At 44.0% G+C, this 20,060-nt stretch overlaps 1 protein-coding gene across 2 annotated transcripts in view; it reads left to right on the forward strand.

The window, feature by feature from the left end:
• plxnc1 (plexin C1) overlaps window positions 1-20,060 on the forward strand; it is a 129,813-nt gene that overhangs the window by 20,677 nt on the left and 89,076 nt on the right. For both annotated transcript variants that reach the window (XM_043713333.2, XM_087999708.1), the window contains exons 2-4: window positions 4,870-5,004; window positions 5,814-5,948; window positions 17,027-17,127. In XM_043713333.2, coding sequence (XP_043569268.2) covers window positions 4,870-5,004; window positions 5,814-5,948; window positions 17,027-17,127 — 371 coding nt within the window. The remainder of the gene's footprint in view (window positions 1-4,869; window positions 5,005-5,813; window positions 5,949-17,026; window positions 17,128-20,060) is intronic.

Consider the following 20,060-nt stretch of genomic DNA (forward strand, 5'->3'; position numbering starts at 1 on the left):
TGAGGTGATACACTTTGGCCGGGATAATCGGAATGCAAAGTACTCAGCTAATGGTAGGATTCTTGGGAGTGCAGATGAGCAGAGAGATCTCGGTGTCCATGTACACAGATCCCTGAAAGTTGCTACTCAGATTAACAGGGTTGTTAAGAAGGCATACAGTGTTTTGGCCTTTATTAATAGAGGGATTGAGTTCCGGAACCAGGAGGTTATGCTGCACCTGTACAAAACTCTGGTACGGCCACACTTGGAGTATTGTGTACAGTTCTGGTCACCACATTATAACAAGGATGTGGAAGCTTTGGAAATGGTGCAGAGGAGATTTACTAGGATGTTGCCTGGCATGAAAGGAATGTCTTACAAGGAAAGGCTGAGGGCCTTGAGGCTGTTTTCATTAGAGAGAAGAAGGTTGAGAGATGATTTAATAGTGACATACAGGATAATCAGAGGGTTAGATAGGGTGGATAGGGAGAGCCTTTTTCCAAGTATGGGGACGGCAAACACGAGGGGACACAACTTTAAAGTGAGGGGAGATAGGTATAAGACAGATGTCAGAGGTAGTTTCTTTACTCAGAGTAGTGAGGGTATGGAATGCTTTGCCTGCAACGGTAGTAGATTCGCCAAGTTTAAGTGCATTTAAGTCATCATTGGACAGGCAAATGGATGTACATGGAATAGTGTAGGTGGGATAGGCTTCAGATTAGTATGACAGGGCGGCGCAACATCGAGGGCCAAAGGGCCTGTACTGCGCTGTAATGTTCTGTGTTCTACCCTTAGGAATATGCAATACTGGAAAGTTTATATTTCCTTCACACCAAAGAATTCTTTATCCTGCGGAAGAGGTCATATATTTATATGGTTTCATGATAAAAGTGGAAGAACTTTAATAACAAAAAGGTCAAGGAAAGCCAGTGGGAAATTTTGCTGGGCTCCATGGTATAAACCAAACAGAAAGTAAAACCTCCTGTAGTTAGTTATGTTGGAGTGAAAAAATTGTTTCAAGCTATCAGAGATGGAAAGAGGTGACTATAATGGGTTTGGCTGAAATGTTTATCATTGCTATCAAAATGGAAGAGACTGGAAATTCCAAGTTGTAAGAAAGCACAAAATAAAATACAAGGAAAGCGACAATAACTGCACTGCCTCCACCACTCTAAGTAACAGAAACATAGAGTCATAGAGTTATAGAGATAAACAGCATGGAACAGAACATTCACTCCAATTTGTCCTTGCTGCCCAGATATCCTAAATTAATCTAGTCCCATTTGCCAGCATTTGGCCCATATTCCTCCAAATCCTTCCTATTCATATATCCAGGTGCCTTTTAAATGTTGCAATTATACCAGCCTTCACCATTTCCTCTGGCAGCTCATTCCATACACACACCACCCTCTGTGTGAAAAAGTTGCCCCTTATGTCCCTTTTAAATCTTTCCTCTCTCACCCTAACCCCCTGCCCTCTACTTTTGGATTCCCCCACCCTGGGTAAAAGATCTTGTCTATTTACCCTATCCATGCCCCTCATGATTTTATATATCTCTAGAAGGTCACCCCCTCAGCCTATTCAGCCTCTCCCTACAGCTCAAACCCTCCAACCCTGGCAACATCCTTGTAAGTCTTTTCCGAACCCTTTGAAGTTTCACAACAACCTTTCTACAGCAGGAAGACCATAAGTGCACACAGTATTCCAATAGTGACCTAACCAATATCCTATATAGCCTGCACTGACCAATGAAGGAAAGCATACCAAGTGCTTTCTTCATTGTCCTATCTACCTGTGACTCCACTTTCAAGGAACTATAAACCTGTACTTCAAGGTCCTTTTTTGTTCAGTAACATTCCCCGGGACCTTACCATTAAGTGTATAAGACCTACCCTGATTTGCCTTTCCCAAATGCAACACCACAAATTTGTCTAAATTAAACTTCATTTGCCACTTCCCTCTTCTGCAACTAAGTTCAGTTAGATTGCATCACAGCTCAGTGAAGAACTATTTATGTCGATTTCAAGCCAGACAATGGGTGCTGATGTATTTCAGAAGTGACAAGTTCAACCAAACTAGCTATGCTCTCTACTTTCCAAAAAAAACCCCACATAAAGTCAAGCTAGAATGAATCTCCAGATAAGACAATTGAGAAGGTGAACATACTGTCATCACTGAGAAGTCAATCGCTGAGAGGGAAAGAGAAAGCACAATATGTTCAACAAGGAATAAGTTCACCTCCATGAGCACTGACCAACAGGCAGAATGAGAACCAAATTCCAAATACGCGATTTGAATATGTGGTGCATACAACTCTGTGAAAGACACAGTTAAGAAAATGTAAACAACAGGTAATGATCCAGATACTGCAAAGATAAAGTTACTAGCTATAGTGGGAACCAACCTTGACACTAAAAGAATGCACATATTATCAAAGACCCCAATGTGAAAGAAATACAGGAGGTTTAAGAATCTCAGAGTCAAGATAGATCTGCAGATCTCAATCCATAGGAAGACAATCCAAGTCAATTATCTATCAATGAACAAACTCACATTCTTCCAAGCCTTAAGAAAACATGTTCATGGAAAACAGTGATACTTAGATTCATCTGAATTTGTAAAAATCCAAAACTTGGGGATACTGGTAAATGTAAACATATCAAAGCATATTACTATATGACAATTATGAGGGAAAACAACTTTAGGGGAAGATGCACATGGGTATGAAATGGTTAAGATTGAGTACGGTGAGCACTGTGATGATGTCACTGAAACTGCATCAGAGTGCCAAAGGAGGTACGGTGGGCGGCACGGTGGCACAGTGGTTAGCACTGCTGCCTCACAGCGCCAGAGACCCGGGTTCAATTCCCGCCTCAGGCGACTGACTGTGTGGAGTTTGCACGTTCTCCCCGTGTCTGTGTGGGTTTCCTCCGGGTGCTCCAGTTTCCTCCCACAGTCCTAAAGATGTGCAGGTCAGGTGAATTGGCCATGCTAAATTACCCGTAGTGTTAGGTAAGGGGTAAATGCAAGGGTATTGGTGGGTTGCGCTTCGGCGGGGCGGTGTGGACTTGTTGAGCCGAAGGGCCTGTTTCCACACTGTAAGTAATCTAATCTAATCATTGAGGTTGCCAACAAACCTGAGGCCAGTTCACTCCCAACAGTATCTGTGATGATGTCAGTCATACTCATGTAACTTGTAAATGTTTGCAGCAATGCAATAAACTTCATGTTGTTTACTCAACAAGACACTTCTAGTGAGACCAGAAAGGTAGGAATCCTAATCCAATCAGTTCAGGCTTGAAGGAAGCTAAACACAACAAACTCTGAATCTATTTTTCTCTCACGCAGATGATAATTTCGACTTTGTGTGGCAGTGTTCTAATGAGACAGCAACCCACTTCACATCTCTTCTATTTTTTTCATTGCTGTCAATGGGAAAAATATTAAAACAAATTCTGACTTGATAGGTGCCGCAGGAGGTGGCAAAGGCAAATAGTATGTTGGCTATCATAGTGAGAGGAGTTGAATACAGGAACAGGGATGTCTTGCTGCAACTGTACAAGGCCTTAGATTAGCTCTAAGTTAAAAATCACACGATGCCAGGTTATAGTCCAACAGATTTATTTCGAAACACTAGCTTTCGGAGCACTGTTCCTTCATCAATAGGTTGTTTAGCTCAGTTGACTGGCTGGTTGCTTTATGAAAAGCACTGTGATGCTAACAGTGTTGTTTTGATTCCCATCACTGGCTGGAGTTATTATGAAGGGCTCTCTTTCTCAATCTCTCCCCTTCCCTGAGGTATGTTGACCCTCAGGTTAAGTCACCACTGGTCGTCTCTCTTTAATGAGAGGGCAGCCCTATGCCTGGATGATGATCTAGGAGTAGATCATCTGGCCCTTTGAGTCTGCTCCATTATTCAATAAGATCATGGCTGATCGTTTTGTGGCCTGAGCTCCACTTACCCACCTCTTACCATAACCTTTAATTCCTATACCATTCAAAAAATTATTTGTCCTAGCTTTAAAAACGTTTACTGAGGAAGCCTCAACCACTTCACTTCTTCTGGGTAAAGAAGTTCCTTCTCAATTCAGTGCTAAATCTGCTCCATTAATTTTAAAATAATGCCCTACTCTCCTAGTTTCACCCGCTAGTGGAAACATCCTCTCTACTTCTATCTTGTCTATTCCCTTCATAATTTTATATGTTTCTATAAGGTCCTCCCTCATTCTTCTAAATTCCAATGAATGTAATCCCAGTCTCTCTTCATAAGCCAATCCCCTCAACTCTGGAATCAACCTAGTAAATCTCCTCTGTACCTCTCCAGTGCCAGTATATCCTTTCACAAGTAAAGTGACCAAACTGCTTGCAGTACCCTAGGTGAGGGCTCACCGGCTGGAACATAATCGCTCTGCTTTTAAACTCGATCTCTTTAGCAATGAAGGGCAAAATTCCATTTGCCTTAATTACCTGTTGCATCAGCAGACCAACTTTCTGTAATACATGCACAAGGATACCCAGGTCCCTTTGCACAGCAGCATGCTGCAATTTCTTACCATTCAATAATAGTCCTTTTTATTGTTATTCCTACTGAGATGGATGACTTCACATTTATTAACATTGTACTCCATCTGCTAGAGCTTTGCCCACTCACTTAAATTACCTATGGCCCTTTGCAAAGTTTCACAGTCCTCTTCACACTTTGCTCTGCCACTCAGATAAAATACGAGGGATACAGAAATAGAAAAAGAGAAGAGACAGTGAGAGAGGGAAATGGAGACCAAGAAAGAGATAAATGATTATTACTAAGCATTTCATGTTCTATAATTTTCCTTTAGTATTTCCAATTGTGACATTATAATTTTCTTATGATACATTTTATCACTTTTTTAGAAAGGAATCATAAACTTAACTTCAATGAACAAGGAACCCGTGTTTCAATATCCCGGACTACTCTCAGTGTCGGCCACAATTGTGAAAGACTGGATTGTCTTGTTTCTCGGGACAGACAACGGACAATTAATTAAGGTCAGAAGCAATGTTTGTTACATTTATTCCTTAAATGCAGTATAACTGGACTGAAAATCAGAGGGCCTCTGTATATTCACTGACTGGCAGTTTGCAACTCAGAGATGGAGGCACAGCCATTAACAATGACCACTACCACCCAGAGCACTATATTGAAAAGCCAGCCACAACTTCAGTCTATTGCCATTTTACAGATGATAAATGGAGATAGTGACTATTTAAATGTGGTCTTAAACATGCACCCTCTTTGCCTGACGTTAAAGTGAGAAGGGAGTGACAGGATTGCAGTGATGGCCTCACCTTGCCTGGCAAACCCCCCCTCCGCCCCAAACGTGCCTATGCCCTGACAATAATATGATGGAGTAGAAATAGTGGACATGAGTTTGCATTCCCGCATCACAGGATTAGCCAGCTAGCGATAGGAATCACCATAGGACTGGAGATTGTTGTAGGGACTTGAACACTGAATCCAGGCTGACATTCTAGTGCAGTTCTGAGCGAGTGCTGCCTAGAAAAGACGTAAATCCAAAGCCCCAAGCAGGTGGACATAAAGTATCCCATAGCACGCTTTTGAATAAGAGCAGGCATTTTAATCTGTGTCCTGGCTAGTGTTGATCCCTCAACTGTGAGGAATAGAACAGGTTCACCAGCAATTATCATGTTCTTTGTGGGTTGTCCTTCAGTGATTTACAGTCAATGAAGAACTTTTAAAGTGCAATCACTGCTGTCATTTAGGAAGATGAACCAAGTGGGATACTTCATGATATGAATGTTGAGGCAAATTCATTAACTTTATCATTTCTACACAGATGATTCTGGACAAGGCCCTACATGTAATTCGACTGACTGTTCTGTCTGAATTGGAGAGTGAAAGCCCAATCTCTCACAATGTGATATTTGATCCGCTGGACACAAATTATCTGTACCTAGCATCTGAGAATGAGGTGAGCTAATAATTTCCCTGTCTATCACAGCATTGCTATTTGCGTGCAATAACTTAATTAATTGCTTCTTGACATGGAGTACCCATCCTGAGCTGCCCTGAGAAGGTTGTGGTGGGCAATCTTCTTACCCTGATGGTCACTGTTTAGGATAATTGGATGTCTACCTGTGCCATTTTGGAAGGCATTTTAGAGTCAACCACATTGACATCAGACTGGAGTTACATGGAGGTCAGATGGGTCAGGAGGGCAAGTTTCTTTTTTTAAAGGCCAAATAGCCTAATATCTGTGGATAGAGAAAATGCTAAAGTCTATTATTAAGAAAGGAATAGGATACTATTAGAAAAGCTTAATGGAGTGCAGCAACAATATGGCTTTGTATGTTGAATCTTTTCTACCATTCAATGAGATCCTCCTCAATTCCACTTTCATGCCTTTTTCTCATAACCTTAGAGTCCCTTATGAGCAAAAGTTTGCCTGGGTCAGACTATAAACAACTCAGCCTGTACAATTCTCTAGGGTAGGAATTCCACAGATTCAGTACCTTCCTGAGAAAGAAAGCATTCCTCTTTATCTCTGATCAAACTGGGTGAGCCTCTTACTCAGAGATTATATCGTCTGGCCTTAGACAAGGGAAAACAACCTTTCAGCATCTACCCTGTCAGGTCCCTTAACTTTTTTTTATTCACTTGTGGGACATAGGCATCACTGGCTGGACCAGCATTTATTGCCCATCCCTAGTTACCCACGAGAAGGTGGTGGTGAGCTGTTTTCTTGAACTGCTGCAGTCCACGTGCTGTAGGTTGACCCACAATGCAACTGGAGAGGGGATTCCAAGATTTTGACCCAGCGACAGTTAAGGAACAGTGATATATTTCCAAGTCAGGATGGAAGTGGCTTGGAGGAGAATTTGCAGGGGATGGTGTTCCTATATTTCTGCTGCCTTTGTCCTTCTAGACAGAAGTGGTCTTGGGTTTGGAAAGTGCTATCTAAGGAACTATGATGAATTTCTGCAGTGTGTCTTGTACATAGTACATGTTGCTACTACTGAGCGCCGGTGGTGGGAGGGAGCGAATGCTTGTGGATGTGGTGCTTGCAAGCAAGCTGCTTTGTCCTGGCTGGTGTCAGGCTTCTTGAGTGTTGATGGCGCTGCACCCAGTTGCAAGTGGGGAGTATTCCATCACACTCCTGACTTGTGCCTTATAGATGGTGGATAGGCTTTTGGAAGTCAGGAGGTGAGTCACTCGCTGCAGTATTCCTAGTCTCTGACCTGCTCTTGTAGCTTGTGTATTTATGTGGTGAGTCAGTTGAGTTCTGGTCAATGGCAATCCTCAGCATAGTGGGGGATTCAGTGATGGGAACACTGTTGAATATCAAGGGTCATTGGTACACTCTTTTTGGAGATGGTCATTGCTTGGCATTTGTGTGGCTTCAATATTAATCACCACTATTCAGCCCAGTTTCTGAATTGCTTCAGATTTCTAGCATCCACAGTATTTGCTTGTATTTATGTCAGGAAGATCTTGGTATAGAGAATAGAAGGAATAGCCCTAATGTTTGTAATAAAGGCATATTTGTGCAGATAAAATACCAGTGCTCAGTGTTAATGAGCATAGAAACATTTTTAACATATAGGCATTAATGGAGACTAGGTTTGCAAAACGTAGGTCAAAGCCAACATTAAATAGATACACAAGTTAAAAACTGAGGATGCTGGGAATCTGAGAAAATGCCAGAAACACTCATCTACTAAGCAATCTGGGAAGAGAGAAACAGAGTTAATGGGCTGAATATTTGCAAAGGTTAGAGTCCATTGCAGCCGACTTGAGAGGGACAAATGCTGCCTCTTTACGGGAAAGTCCACTGAACTATAAACCAAACAGGGCAGTGGTGAAGCTAACAGTGGGCCTATCCTAGAATTAAGACCCTGGGAGTAGAGGTCTTGCCTGGGGAGAGCTGCTGTATAGGCACCGGTGTCCTAACATCACAGAGTGGGTACTCCAGCTACATGCTGGTGGGGGTGCAGTGGACAGGGTTCATGGAGAGAGGGGTACAATGGGTTTGGCAGGTAGGAGGCTCTGGAAGAACCCCTCCCTTCCTAATGTGCAATATCTCTATCGGGGGTGAGTGCCTTTGATCATAAGGAGCACTCCCTCACCAGGGTTGACGTGCTGGCTACATGGTTTATCACCTGATGAAAAGCCTATCTAAAGATAAGGTAACACGAATAGTGGTGGGATTTAACCAGGTCAAATGACCGCTTGAGGGCCTCAGTTTGTGGTGAGTTGGGTCGATTAACCATGAGTCTTCTCACCCAAAGCTTCATTCAGACAGAGGTGGAAATAATTCAATGGCCAGTTGCATCACCATCCTGTCTTCAAGCTCAGGACCAGCGACAGCAGAAAATATTACCCAGTGTTCCAAGTCAGCCATCTTTCATGGAATAAATACATTTCTCATCAATATTCAATTCTTCAAAGGGTTTGTTGCTTTTGAGGAATTCTTAGAGAGGTGTGGAAATTTGCTACTTCCTTTTCAATCTGCTTTGTGTACAGGAATGTATCATGTGTTCAGTTATAGATGTCCTCTGCCCGCTGACTTCATCCTAGCATCTTTGGCTCCTTGCTTGGATCCAATTTATTTGAGAGTTTCGATCCATGACATTTATTCTAAAGTATTTTTAAAACTGTTCCAGATTTACAACCTAGGTTCTCTGTTTGTTAGCTGCCTGAGAAGGAGGTGAGTGGAAACCTGCCTTCATTCTGTCATCATAGAATCCCTACAGTGTGGAAGCAGGCCGTACAGCCCATCAAGTCCACACCAACTGTCTGAAGATCATCCCACCCAGATACCCCCTCCCCTTTCCCTGTAACCTTGCATTCCATATGGCTAACCTAACCTACACAGCCCTGAACACCATGGTCAATTTAGGCAAAAGTGAGAACTGCAGATGCTGCAGATCAGAGTCGAGAGTGTGGTGCTGGAAAAGCACAGCAGGTCATGCTCCTCGGATACTGCCTGACCAGCTGTGCTTTTCCAGGACCACACTGTCAACTATGGTCAATATGGCAAGGCCAATCCACTTAACCTGCACATCTTAGGACTGTGGCAGGAAACTGGAGTACCCAGAGGAAACACACACGGACATGGGGAAATATTCCTGACAGCGTGAGGCAGCAGTGCTAAAACAATGAGCCACCATGCCACCATCATGGAAGACATGTCTTTACCTGTACTTAATTGCCATTACAAAGGTGACAAAAATCTGCTTTCCTGGGCCGGTATATTCACAACAGTGTTGTTACGAAGGGAGTTCCAGGATCTAGACCTGGCCACAGTGAAGAAATGGCAATTTACTTGCAATCAGGATAGTTTGCAACCTAATGAGAATCTTGCATAGAATGATATTTCCATCTATCTGCTGGCTAGGTGGTGGAGGTCGTGTATGTAGAATTTGTTGTTGAAGGAGTCTTGGTTAGGTATTGGAGTGGCCTTTTAAATAACACATACTGCTGCTATTTGGCATTGGGGAAGGGAGTGGATATTGAAAATGGTAGATGGAACGTTAGTGAAGTTGCCTGCTTTGTCCCAGAGGAAGCCCCAACCTGAGTAAAAGCCCAAGGCTATTTACCTTATCTATGCCCCTCATGATTTTGAAATCCTCTCTAAGGTCATTCTTCAGCCTCTGAAACTCCTGGGAGAAAATGACCTACCCCGTTCACTCTCCAGGGCATAGGTTTAAGGTGAGAGGGGAAGATTAAAAAAGGACCTGAGGGGTAACTTTTTTACATAGAATATGGAACAAGCTACAAGAAGAGATTTGGAGGTGGGTACTATTAAAAATATCTAAAAGGCATCTCGATGGGTACATGAATGGCAAGAGTTTAGAGGGATATATGCCAAATGCTGGCAAATGGGACTAGGTCAGATTGGGATGTCACAGACATGATGGACCGAATGTTGCCCATGTGTGCTGCATATGGACATAGCCTACTTCAGTATCTGAGGAGCAGCGAATGACGCTGAAAATTGTGTAATCATTGGCAAAAATCCCTACTTCTAACTTTATGACAAAAGGAAAGTCAACAATTGGAGCTCAATTGGCCTAGGAAACTACTCTGAGGATCTCCTGCAGTGAACTCCTTGGGCTGGTGATGGACTTCCAGTCAGCAGAGGGTGTCCTACATGAGAATCATTACATTACAAGGTTTTTGTTTTATATAGATATTTTTATTGAAAATTAGGCTGTTTGATGGCAACCTCTGTCCAATGTAGCTTTGATGTTAAGTGCAATCATACATTTGTTGAGTTCAGTTCCTTTTCCCAAGTTGGATTAAGGCTGTAATGCATTCTGGAGTCTAGTTGCTATGTGTCAGTGAGCAGGTTATTGCTGTGTAGATTCCCCTTGACAGTACTGTTGACAATACCTTCCATCCTTTGCTTGGTCATGGGGAGTAGACTGTTAAGGCAATAATTGGCACTGTTGGATTTATCATACTTGATAATAAGACCATAAGACCATAGGAGCAGAAATTAGATCATTCGGCCTATCAAGTGTGAGGTGATGCATTTAGGCAAGACTAATTCTAGAGCAAATTATAAAGGAATGGAAGAGCCTTGGGAAAAGTTGATGGGCAGAGAGATCTGGGAGTGCAGGTCCATTGTACCCTGAAGGTTGCTGCACAGGTGGATAGAGTGGTCAAGAAGGCATATGGTATGCTTGCCTTCATTGGACGGGGTATTGAGTATAAGAGCTGGCAAATCATGTTAAACTTGTACAAGACTTTGGTTCGGCCACATTTAGAATACTGTGTACAGTTCTAGTCGCCACATTACCAAAAGGATGTGGATACTTTGGAGAGGGTGCAGAGAAGGTTTACGAGGATTTTGCCTGGTATGGAAGGTGCTAGCTATGAAGAAAGGTTTAGTAGGTTATGTTTATTTTCATTAGAAAAAAGGCGATTGAGGGGGGACCTGATTGAGGTTTACAAAATCATGAAGGGTATAGACAGGGTGGATAGAGACAAGCTTTTTCCCAGGGTGAAGGATTCAATAACCAGAGGTCATGCTTTCAAGGTGAGAGGTGGAAAGTTTAAGGGGGATACACATGGCAAGTACTTCACACAGAGGGGGTGGGTGTTTGGAACGTGTTGCCAGGAGGGGTGGTAGAGGCAGGCACGGTAGATTCATTCAAGATGTGTCTAGATAAATGCATGAGTAGGTGGGGAGCAGAGGGATACAGATGCTTAGGAATTGACTGACAGGTTTAGAGAATACATTTGGATTGGCTCAGCATTGGAGGACCGAAGGGCCTGTTCCTGGGCTGTAAATTTTCTTTGTTTTTTGTTCTTTGAGTCTCTCATGGCTGATAGGTTTTTCAACTCCGTTTTCCTGCTTTCTCCCCGTAACCTTTGATCCCTTTGGCAATCAAGGGGATCTATCTCTGTCTTAAATATACTCAATGACCTGGCTTCTAAACAGCCCTCTGTGGCAATAAGTTCTATAGATTCACCACTCTCTGGCTAAAGAATTTTCTCCTTATCTCTGTTCTAAAGAGTCTTCTCTTTACTCTAAGGCTGTGACCTCGGGTCCTCATCTCTCTTGCCAATGGAAACATCTTGGAGGAGAAAGTGAGGACTGCAGATCAGAGGCTGGAGATCAGAGCTGAAAAATGTGTTGCTGATAAAACGCAGCAGGTCAGGCAGCATCAAAGGAGCAGGAGAATTGACGTTTCGGGCACAAGGCCTGCTTCAGGAAAGATTCTCCTTTGATGCTGCCTGACCTGCTGCGCTTTTCCAGCAACACATTTTTCAGCAATGGAAACATCTTCCCAATGTCCATTCTGTCCAGGCCGTTCAGTATTCTGTAAGTTTCAATCAGATCCCCCATCATCCTTCTAAACTCCATCGAGTATAGTCCTAGAGTCGTCAAACGTTCCTTATATGTTAAACCTTTCACTCCTGCGATTGTTGTCGTGAATCCCCTCTGGACGAGCTGCAAGGCCAATACATCCTTCTCGAAGTATGCGTCACAAAATTGCTTGCAATACACCAACTGTGGTCTGACTAGAGCCTCACAAAGCCTCGGAAGTACATCCCTGTTTTATATTCTAGTCCTCTCATGATGAATGACTACATTGTATTTGCCTTCCTAACTACCAACTCAACCTGCAAGTTTACCTTGAGAATCCTGAACTAGGACTCCCAAGTCCCTTTGTACTCCTGATTTCTGACATTTAGAAAATAGTCCATGCCTGTATTCTTCCCACCAAAGTACATGACCTCACACTTTCCCACATTGTATTTCATCTGCCACTTCTTAGGCCACTCTCCTAACTTGTCTAAATCTTTCTTCAGGAGGGAGTGAGGCCTGCAGATGCTGGAGATCAGAGTTTAGAAGCGTGGCACTGGAAAAACACGGCAGTATCCGAGGAGCAGGAGAGTCAACATTTCAAGCATAAGCTCTTCATCAGGAATGTTGGGGAGGGGGAGGTGCAAGGGGGCTGAGAGATAACTGGGAGGGGGTTGGGGCTGGAGGGGGGAGATAGCTGGGAATACGATGGGTAGGTGAAGGTGAGGAGTGATGGTGATGGGTCGAAGTGGAGGGTGGAGCAGATAGGTGGGAAGGAGGTTAGACAGGTAGGACAGTTCAAGAGAGCAGTGCCAAGTTGGAGGATTGGATCTGGGATAAGGTGGGGGCAGGGGAGATGAGGAAATTGGTGAAATTGACATTGATTCCTTGTGATTGCAGGGTCCCAAGGTGGAAGTTGAGGTGTTCTTCCTCCAGTGGTCAGGTGGCTAGAATTTGGCAGTGGAAGAGACCTAGGATTTGCATGTCTTTGGCAGAGTGGGAAGGGGAGTTGAAGTGGTCGGCCACAGGGCGTTGGGGTTGTTTAGTGCATCTGTCCCGGAGATGTTCTCTGAGGTGTTCCGCAAGTTGGCATCATGTCTCCCCAATGTAAAGGAGACCACATCGAGAGCAATGGACACATTCGATGAGGTGTTTGGAGTTGCAGGAAAATCTCTGCTGGATGTGGAAGGATCCTTCGGGGCCTTGGACAGAGGTGAGGGGGTGGTGTGGGTGCAGGTTGTACACATCTTGTGGTGGCAGAGGAAGGTGCCAGGAGTGGAGTGTGGGTTGGTGGAAGTCGTGGATCTAACAAGGGAGTCGCACAGGGAATGGTCTCTCCAGAACACAGATAGGGGTGAGGGAGGGAAATACATCTCTGGTAGTGGGATCTGACTAGAGGTGGTAGAAATGGCTGAGGATGTATCTGGAGGTTGGTGGGGTGGAAGGTGTGGACCAGGGAGTTTCTATCCTTGTTGTGGTTGGAGGGGTGGTGTTCAAGGGTGGAGGTAGGTGAAGTGGTGGAGATGCTCTGGAGGGCAATATTGACTACGTGGGAGGGAAATTGTGGACCTTGAAGTAGGTGGCCATCCAGGATGTTCTGGAATGAAATTGATCCTCTGGGGAGCAGATGGGGCAGAGGCGGGAGTAAGGGATATTGTTTCTATGGGAGGGGGCGTGGGAGGAGGTGTAGTCCAGGTAGCTGTGGGAGTCGCTGGATATGAAGTAGATGTCCATGTTGAGCGGGAAATGGAGGTGGAGAGGTCCAGGAAGAGGAGGGAGGTGTCCAAGATGGTTCAGGTGAACTTGAGGTCAGGATGGAAGGTGTTTGTGGAGTTGATGAACTGTTCAACCTCCTTGTGGGAGCATGAGGTGGCACCAATACAGTCATCGATGTAGCGGAGAAAAAGATGAGGAATGGTGCTGGTCTAACTGTGGAAGATGGACTGTTCAATGTATCCAATGAGAGGCAGGCATAACTGGAGCCCATGCAGGTGCCCATGGATACTCCTTTGGTCTGGAGGAAGTGGCAGTGTAGGGAAGAATGTGGACTGCACTCAAATACAGAAGGACATGAAACATTTGCAGAGTTAGAGGCAATCAGCAAAATAGATTCCATAGATCTATGATGTGTGAAGTGCTTGATTTTCACAGCAGGGATAAAGAGGCTATTTCTTTCTTCAAAGGAAAAGAGAAACTACATGAGAAGCAAAAAGATTCAACAACACATTGTCCAGTGGCCCAATGTCCACTTTTGACTCTCTTTTGCCTTTTATATATATAAAGAAACTCTTGCAATCTTCCCTAATATTACTGGCGAGCTTACCCTCATACTTAATTCTCTCCCTCCTTATTTCTTTCTTCATTGTCCTCTGTCGGCCTTTGAAGGCTTCCCAATCCTCAGGCTTCTCACTGCCCTTCCTCACATTATATGCTTTCTCTTTTGCTTTTATGCTGTCCCTGACTTCCCTGGTCAGCCATGGTTGCTTCTTCCCCCATTCGGTATGCTTCTTTTTCTTTGGGATGAATTTTTTCTGTGTCTCTCGAATTACTCCCAGAAACTTCTGCCATTGCTGTTCCATTGTCTTTCCTGCTAGGCTCCTCTCCCAGTCAATTTTGGTCAACTCCACCCTCATGCCTCTGTCGTTGCCTTTATTTGATTGTAAAAGGACCTTGTCTTTTGCTGGCATATGGTTCTTGCTTTACTGCAGTAAATGTGAACATATATTAAAACATGTTTCTCTGTAATATAATGCCTTGGTTAGGCACCATTAGTCTGCACTTTTAGTGATAGTTTTGTTGACACAGACTCGATGGGCCAAAGGGCTTTTTCTGTGCTCTATGAATCTATGAATCATTCCATAACGAGCTGAATACAGCCTGTGTGCCCCATTGCCAATCAGATTCATGTCTTTTGTTTTTAAGAACAGAAGATTATAGACCAGTGAGTTCAGCATGCCATTGAGATATGTATCTTATGCTGGGGTCTTACTTAGATCACTATCATTAACATCAGCTCATTCTTAAAATAGTAAATTGTGCAACTGAGGAAAGGCTGATGTTTTATATTCAGTGTGCAGAAGCATAAAATATTTTTCTATCTGCCTTTCCTGCAAATAACTAGCAATGAACCCACTCCTGAAGCACAGTGTTTAGATTAGATTCCCTACAGTGCGGAAACAGGCCCTTCAGCCCAACAAATCCACACTAACCTTCTGAAGAGTAACCCACCCAGACCCATTTCCCTCTGACTAATGTACACAACATTATGGGCAATTTAGCATGGCCAATCCACCTGAGCTGTATATCTTTGGACTGTGGGAGGTAACCCACGCAGACACAGGGAGATGTGCAGACTCCACACAGGCAGTCACCCAAGACTGGAATTGAACCTGGGACCCTGATGCTGTGAGGCAACAGTGCTAACCACTGTACCACCCCATTGACCTATAGTTTGTATTTTGCTGTGTCCATAAGAATGCAACTTATGAGTTTCACAAGTGGGACAGGTAGCTGGGGCAGTGTAGGCAAGAATGCGGACTGCACTCAAATACAGAAGCACTTGAAAAATTTGCAGAATTAGAGGCAATCAGCAAATTAAATTCCATAGATCCACAGATGTGTGAAGTGCTTGATTTTCACAACAAGGATAAGGAGGCTATTTATTTCTTCAAAGGAAAAGAAAAGCTATATGATAAGCAAAAAGATCCAACTACACAAACATAATGTAAAGTAGAATATTTCAGACCCCAAAGGTCAGTGTTTCCATCTCCACACTGATGGGTAAAGGCTGCTTCACAACTTCAACATTATCACAGGAGATTCCCCCAAAACAGCTGTTTGTAAGCTAGCTTGTGTTTAGAAAGCACTGTGTTTAAGTGAGAATATTAGAAGATATAAATGGGTTTGTCAGATAGGCAGGAGAAAGTGAGGTCTGCAGATGCTGGAGATCAAAGTTGAAACTTTATTGCTGGAACAGCACAGCAGGTCAGACAGCATCCAGGGAACAGGGGATTCGACGTTTCGGGCACAGGCCCTTCTTCCTGAAGAAGGGCCTGTGCCCGAAACGTCGAATCCCCTGTTCCCTGGATGCTGCCTGACCTGCTGTGCTGTTCCAGCAATAAAGTTTCAACTTGTCAGATAGGCAGACCAGTGGCAGGTGGTATTTAACCCTGATAAGTGTGAGGTGATGCACTGTGGAAGAAGAAATGAGGTGAGGCAGTATTTAATGAATGGCAGGACACTGGGTAGTTTAGAAGTACAGAAGGATCTTGGGGTAATTATTCACAGATCCCTGAAGTCAGCAGAGCACTGAATAGGATAGTTAAGAAGGCATATAGGACACTTGCTTTCATTAGTCATGGCATACAAGAGCAGGGAGGTAATGTTAGAGTTGTACCACAGTTGAAGTACTATGTGCAGTTCTAGTTACCTCACTACAGGAAGGATGTGGTAGAGGGGTTACAGAGCAGATTCAACAGGATTTTGCCTGGGATGGAGAAATTAAACTATAAGGAGAGATTAGATAGGCTTGGATTGTTTTCTTTAGAGCAGAGAAGATTGAGGGGGGACGTGATTGAGATATAAAAAATTATGAGGGTGAATAGAGAGCTGCTGTTCCTCCTGGTTGAGGGGTCAAACACAAGAGGGCATGGTTTTAGGGTAAGGGGCAGGAGATTCAGAGGGGATTCGGGAAAAAAAACCTTTTCACTCAGCAGGTGCTGGGAATCTGAAATGCACTGCCAGGGAAGGTAGTGGGAGGTTGGAAACCTTGCAACCTTCAAAAATATTTCGATGAGTACTTAAATATCATAACATTCAAAGGTATGGGACAAGTGCAGGAATGTGGAGTTAGTACACTTTTAGTGGTTATGTCAGTGCACACTCAATGGGCCGAATGACCTTATCTGCATTGTGTGAATCTATGAATTTGTTCCTGATTGTCCATTGTAACAGGGTCACATATTCCAGGCAATGTGACCACAAGGGCAGCACCACCTCTATGACAGGCAGCTGCTGTTCTGTTGCTAGACAGTGACAAAGAATGCTGACAATGTGTTCCTGCATTTGTGTGCTAATTGCACAACTCAGTAGTGGCACTGACAATAAATGCAGCCTTCTCTGTCTACATCATGACATTTCTTCTGGAGCTAATTCGAACGAGACAAAATGTGAATTATCCCTCAGGTGATGGAGATGCGATCTAAACTGTGTTTTTCTATTTGTGTCCATAGGTGAGAAGGATAAAAGTGGCTAACTGTACACAATACAAATCCTGCACTGATTGCTTGTCTGCACAGGATCCATACTGTGATTGGCACATTGTGAAGAAAAGGTCTGTTTCTGTTATATAGGTAGTTACAAGTTAAATAACAGTCTCACAAGATACTGCTCACGTGTCATTCGTGTTGCTCCAATTTGTAACAAAATAAGAACAAAAATTTATCCTCTTGTCCCAAAAATCTCATCCCCTTTAGACTGGCTGATTTTTGGAGTGTACTACTTCTGCCACCTATCTCAATCTTTCTCTCAGTTCTTGGGATAAAAAATCATTTGTATCCCCTGAATTTCCAATTTGTGTGAAATTTCAAAATGGCCTACTTTGAAATTTCTTGTGGTCCTGATCAAAATGGATTTATAATTTCTTTGGTAATAGCTGTTGCTAGACCCATGTATTACATTTAAATAACTCCCTCAATGTGAAACATATTTTAAAATTTTATTTCCCCCCACATTTTCATGTAAGATTTATGTTTAACATGACATGTACTTTCTTGTCACTCTTATTTTCCCTTCATTAAAAAAAAACCCTTATATTCTTGGGATGTCAGCTAGTCCATAAAGAGGAGGGGTATTCAGAGAGCTGCATAGACCAGACTGGGTAAAAATGATGACTCCTTTTCATTGTAGAATATTGATGTTTCTATGACAAGATGAAGTTTACTTTAACTCTTCCTGTGGAGTCAAGTGGAGCAGAAGTGGTTGTCAACACCACAGGAATGATTGATGCTTTGTCACATGCCAATCTAACACCCCTCTTGTAATTTTAAGTCCAGGGATAATTCTGGTCAATCTACACTGTACTTCTTATACTATACTTTCAAGGATGCTACCTGTGGAGACTTCCACTAGTGAACACAACTTGAGCTGTGGCCAATGAAAGGGTTCAAGACCCAATTCCCAGCCCAATGACCAACTTCCATCAATTCTTGAGCCTCTAAATTTCCATGTGCACATTACCAAGAGAATGGTAACTGCCCCATTCTAATTCCTAGGCCACTATTCTAACCATTTTCTTCTTCATTGTCAACTTGCATTATCCACTTAGTTTTCAGAATACTGGACTGCCCAATAAAAATCTCTGCAGCCAGTCTTACAGCGTATTGCATACATCAGCAAGTCATAGAGACAGCATGGTGTCCAAGTATGCCTCAATAAAATATCATGAACAATTACTGAACAAGACAAAAGGAATCATGGAATTCTGGCCTTTATATCTAGAAGATTAGAACACAAAGTGTACAAGTTGTGCTTCAGGTTTAGTTAGGTCACATCTAATGTTATACTAGGCACCACACCTTGGGAAGGCTACATTGGCCTTGGATGGGTTGACCAGAATTATCCCTGGACTTAAATTATGAGAAGACATTCCCTGAACTTTAGAAGGTTGCGGTGACTTGACTGAAGTTTTTTAAGAAAGTGACGGATAGGTAGATTGGGAGAGAGGAGAATTGATGTTTCGGGCATAAGCTCTTCATCAGGAATGAGGCTTGTGGGCCGGGAGGCAGAGTTTGGCTGAACTGGTCCTCATCCTCAACAACGTTTCCTTCCAATCTTCTCACTTCCTCCAAATCAAAGGGGTAGCCATGGGCATCCACATGGGCTCCAGATATGCCTGCCTCTTTGTCAGGTACATGGAACAGTCCATCTTCTGCAGCTACACCGGCACCATTCCCCATCTTTTCCTCCGCTACATTGATGACTGTATTGGCGCTACCTTTTGCTCCCATGAGGACGTTCAACAGCTCATCAACTTCACTAACACCTTTCACCCTGGCCTCAAATTCACCTGGAATAACTAGGACACCTCCCTCCCCTTCTTGGACCTCTCCATCTCCATCTCCGGTGACTGACTAACTATGAACATCTAATACAAACTCACCACCTCCCACAGCTACCTGGACTACACCTCCACCCATCCCGTAACCTGTAAAAACGCCATCTTTTATTCCCAATTCCTCTGCCTCCACCGCATCTGTTCCCAGGATGACCAATTCCACCATAGAACATCACAGATGCCCTCCTTCTTCAAAGACTGCAATTTCCCCTCCCACGTGGTTGACAATGCACTCCAGTGCATCTCCTCCACTTCCCGCACCTCTGCTCTTGAACCCCATCCCTCCAACTGCAACAAAGACAGAACCCCCTGGTTCTCATCTTCCAACCCACCAACCTCCAGATACATCACATCATCCTCCACCTCTTCTACCACCTACAAATGGACCCCACCACGAGGGATATGTTTCCCTCCCCATCTCTATCTGCATTTTAGAAAGACCATTCCCTCTGTGACTCCTTTGTCAGATCCACGATCACGCCCCCCCCCCCCAACCAGTCAACCAGTCCACACCCCACTCCTGGCACCTTCCCCTGCCACCACAAGAATTGCAAAACCTGTGCCCACACCTCCCCCCTCAACCTCCATCCAAGGCCCCAAAGGATCATTCCACATCTGACAAGAATTTACCTCTCTTATAGAAATGTCATCTGCTATATCTGTTGCACCCGATGTGGTCTCCTGCACATTGGGGAGACTGGACAGCAACTTTTGGATCATTTCAGGGAACATCTCTGGGATGCCAGCACCAACCATTCCCACCGCCCTGTGGCTGAGCACTTCAACTCTCCCTCCCACTCCACCAAGGTCATGCAGGTCCTGGGCCTCCTCCATCACCAAACCCTAACCACCTGATGCCTGGAGGAACAGTGCCTCATCTTCTGCCTTGGGACCCTGCAACCACATGGGATTAATGTGAATTTCACCAGTTTCCTCATTTCCCCTCCCCCCACCTTATCCCAGTCCCAAGCCTCCAACTCAGCATCGCCCTCTTTACCTGTCCATTGCCCTTCCCATCCCACCCGCTATACCCTCCTCTCTGACCCATCACCTTCTCCCCCACCTCCATCAATCTTTCACAATCTCATCTACCTCCCCCCAGCCCCACACCCCCTCCCATTTATCTCTGAGCCCCCTGGCCCACAAGCCTC

The sequence above is a fragment of the Chiloscyllium plagiosum genome, unplaced genomic scaffold (genome assembly GCF_037043375.1).
Source record: "Chiloscyllium plagiosum isolate Xiang-an unplaced genomic scaffold, Cpla_swu_hap1 HiC_scaffold_23, whole genome shotgun sequence".
Lineage (NCBI taxonomy): Eukaryota > Metazoa > Chordata > Chondrichthyes > Orectolobiformes > Hemiscylliidae > Chiloscyllium > Chiloscyllium plagiosum.